The 3,750-nt window shown below is 32.8% G+C and overlaps 1 protein-coding gene across 2 annotated transcripts in view; it reads left to right on the top strand.

Annotated features, from left to right (window-relative positions):
* The window catches only part of NARS2 (asparaginyl-tRNA synthetase 2, mitochondrial (putative)), a 149,729-nt gene that overhangs the window by 59,096 nt on the left and 86,883 nt on the right, over positions 1–3,750 (top strand). For both annotated transcript variants that reach the window (XM_011989701.1, XM_011989702.1), the window contains exon 6: positions 1,499–1,593. In XM_011989701.1, the coding sequence (XP_011845091.1) occupies positions 1,499–1,593 (95 nt within the window). The remainder of the gene's footprint in view (positions 1–1,498; positions 1,594–3,750) is intronic.

A 3,750-nucleotide genomic window follows, 5' to 3' on the forward strand; every position in this document is an offset into this window, starting at 1 on the left:
TTTTTTTTTTTTTTTTAAATAATACAAGGAATGAGAGAAACTATCTGAAGTGAAATTAAATTAATACAAATTATAGACTAAAGTGGTGAAGTAAAGTAGAAAGTATGGTAGTCTTACAAATTTGTTGAACCTTAGTTGGGAAAGCAATTCTTTAGTAAATAATGAAGAAATATCGGAGAACAGATCTTTTATTTTAAAATCCTAACATCTATCAGGTCAAGTATTTAGTCTTGAATACTAAATATCTTTGGAAACAATACCTTTTCATTGATAATGAGATTTAAAGATGGACTTTTTTTAAAAAAATGAATTCACTGATCTCTGACTAGTATCAAAGTTAAGTTTGAAAAAAATAGGCAGTTATTAGAAAAATAAATGAAAGATTCAACTGATAATTTTTACAGTACATTTTTTATTTATGCACAAATACTGATACGTGATATGCAATATTTTTAGAACAACCAATGAAATTAAATAAGATAATTTTATTTCATGTGTTACCATAATTTAATATTTGATACTGTTAAAAGAGTCTTACATTCTCCATTACATATTTTAAATTGGCTTTATTGCTTTTGCAGTGATTACACTTTTACACTAAAACATTTTCAAATAAATGCACAGTTTAAAATACAAGACGCTGGGCTCAGGGACTCATGCCTGTTAATCCCAGCACTTTGGGAGGCTGAGGTGGGAGGATCTCTTGATCCCAGAAAATCGAAACCAGCCTGGGCAACATAATGAGACCCTGTGTTTAAATCACCAAAAACAAGTGTAACTTTCTTCCCCAGGAGAAGATAATGATACTTATAACTTGATTCAGAAGCTACTGTTTAAATTGTGTTTGGCCTCCAGGTAGTTTGTTTTAGCTTAACTCTTAACAAATGTTGAATTGCTTGTTTCCTACACATTTCAAATGGAATAATCACCCTTTCTATATTGCAAGTTCATAAAGATCTCATTGCTCAGTGTATCTTTTAAAGATAGAGTCATGCTTTTCCTGCTACCTAGTTATGGTGACAGTTAAATGAAATGTTTTTGGAAGTTTATAATGTGTTTATAAAAACTGTGTTAAAAGCATTACTATTAATATTTTAATAATAAATATGACCTCGCATGTTCCAGAGGCTATTCCCTTGAGATAATTCAGTCTCAGTCCTGAGTCAACCTCACGTTAAAAATTAATTCATAATTTCTTGCCTTAGCTTGCCCCTTAATCAAAATCACTTTTTAGGGGGAGATGTGTTTTGTGACAAAAGTAGTTTGTCCTTTGGTTATTGTATGTTTTGAAAATATGGAGCAAACTTCCTTGCCTTTATTAGCACTTTCCAAGCTGGCATTTTGTCTTAGATGTGTAACTACCTTTATTTTCACAAGAACAACCTGTCTTCACGTAGATTTAATTGCATTGTGATTTTTAGTTGTGGCATGTATATGAATGTGAAAAGCAAAGCAAAACATTTAATAGTTTTTTGTGGCTTGTGTTTTTGATTTGCAGCCTTCAGGCAAACTAAAGGTACCTGAGGAGAATTTCTTCAATGTTCCTGCTTTCTTAACTGTCTCGGGACAACTTCATCTAGAAGTGATGTCAGGGTATGAAATTTTCCTTTCTCTTTTGCTTTAATATGGTTTGCTTTTTTATGGTTTGGTTGAGAGTCCTTCCCTTCCCATGCTCAAACCTTAAAGTTGAAATTAGTCTTTATCATTAGTTCGCTTGAATTTTCCAAAATATTCAAGCTTCTTTCTTATAATACAGACTTTTGTTTTTGGTGAAAAATGTAACACTGAAAACACAAAGTTGTGATTTTTTTCTTTTTACTGATCTTTCTTATTGAATCCCAAACATGTAATCAGAATTTATTTTAATTAATCATATTTATGGAAATAAAGGCAATTTATAGTTTATTCCTGAACCAGGTATTAGTCCATTTGATTTTAAAGAGAGTAGTATTTGAAACAGACAGAAGAATTTTTTTTTTCAGTAATTGGTTTAAATAAAATTAACTCATACCTACATTTTGAGAGGTGTACAACAAATTACATCTTTTAAGTCAGATCAAATGAATTTTAGCAGCTGTCAGACCTCTGGAAAGTCACTGTATTCCTTGGGGCCTAACTTTTCTTTGAAACAGGGGATTGAGCAAGAAGATCTTTAAAACCCTATCTAAATCTTATATTCTGTAATTCTGTGGGTAATTCCCATTTATGTTTATTTTTTTTAGAGCTGGGATCTCGCTTATTGCCCAGGCTGGAGTATAGTTGCACAATCATAGTTCACTGTAGCCTCAAACTCCTGGGCTCAAATGATTCTCCTGCCTCAACCTCCTGAGTAGCTGGGACTGCAGGCATGTACCACCGAACCTGGCTAATTTTTTGTAGAGATGGGGTCTTGCTATGTACCAAGGCTGATCTCAAACTCTAGGTTCAAGTGATCTTCCTGCCTTAGGCCTCCCAAGTAACTGGAACTCCAGGCATGTGCCAGCACACCTGGCTAATTTTTTAAATTTTTTGTAGAGATGGGGTCTCACCATGGGTCCTAGGCTGGTCTCAAACTCCTGGCTCAAGTGATTCTTCTGCCTTAGCCTCCCAAAGCACTGGGATTACAAGCGTAAGCCACTGAGCCTGGCCTTTGTGGGTAATTTGTTAATGCAGACTTAACAAGTACTTAGTTTTCTCTGTGTATCTTTTTCTTTAAATATTTTCTCGTTATAGGGATTAGGACTTAAAATCTTTTCCGGAGATAGCTCACTTGAAAGGAAAGGAATCTTTTTGTGTTTTTCATTGTTTTAAAAATGCACAATTGAGAAAACTCAAGGAAAATGTAATAAAATAGTTTGCATGTTTACTTTTGTACTTTGCTAGAAGAATGGAAAGTCAGTGGTGGAATAAAGATGGTCTTGAAAGTAACATATTCTTTTCTGATTTATCTTTGAAACAAAAATATGTTATTTGATAGTTCCAGTAACCAAATGATTGTCATTATTAGCAGAACACCATGCAGAAAAAGTGTCATAATAACATTGTGAGATTATAGGATTTGCAGATCTCGATGTAGGAAAGGCCGTGTCAAGCATGTCATGGAAAGTTCTTATGCCTACGGAATTATAACTTTAAAAAATTAAAAACATGACTCATTCAAATACAAAATGAATATGTATCAAAGATTTCATTCAATTCATCGTATTACAGAGGAAACAAGTAAAATAGAAAACTGTTTCAAAGAGCGTCTGAGGACCTCTGTATTTATAGACATTTTAATAATTGGAATAAGATTTGCTAGGTCAGTTACAAACTGGTTAATGTCCTACAGGACCAATACACCCTAACCTTTGGGATTATCTCTTCTACCTGACAGAATTTTTTGCAACTCTACTGGCAAAGATCTGTAAATTAACATGTAACTTCACTTAATATGGGTTATTTAGTTCATATTCATATTCATATTCAAATATTCAATATTCATACTGAATATTTAATTCAATATTAAATAGACTAATGGAACAAGTACATTTCCCTTTCCCTAAGTAATTAAGTAACCATTGAATGGGCCTTTGTCCCCTTATTATTTAATACCTTGAAAGGATATCATCTTTTTAAGACTACAGCTTTTGGCATTATATTCAAGGTTTGGATAACCTTTCTTAACAGCCTTTTAGTATTCATTTCTATTATTTATAAAGTTAGAGGCAAGGTGTCGTCTCCTCCCTCAGAAGTGTCATATGTGAAATATATAAACTTGGCAAATGTTTG

Source organism: Mandrillus leucophaeus, unplaced genomic scaffold (assembly GCF_000951045.1).
Source record: "Mandrillus leucophaeus isolate KB7577 unplaced genomic scaffold, Mleu.le_1.0 Scaffold360, whole genome shotgun sequence".
NCBI lineage: Eukaryota > Metazoa > Chordata > Mammalia > Primates > Cercopithecidae > Mandrillus > Mandrillus leucophaeus.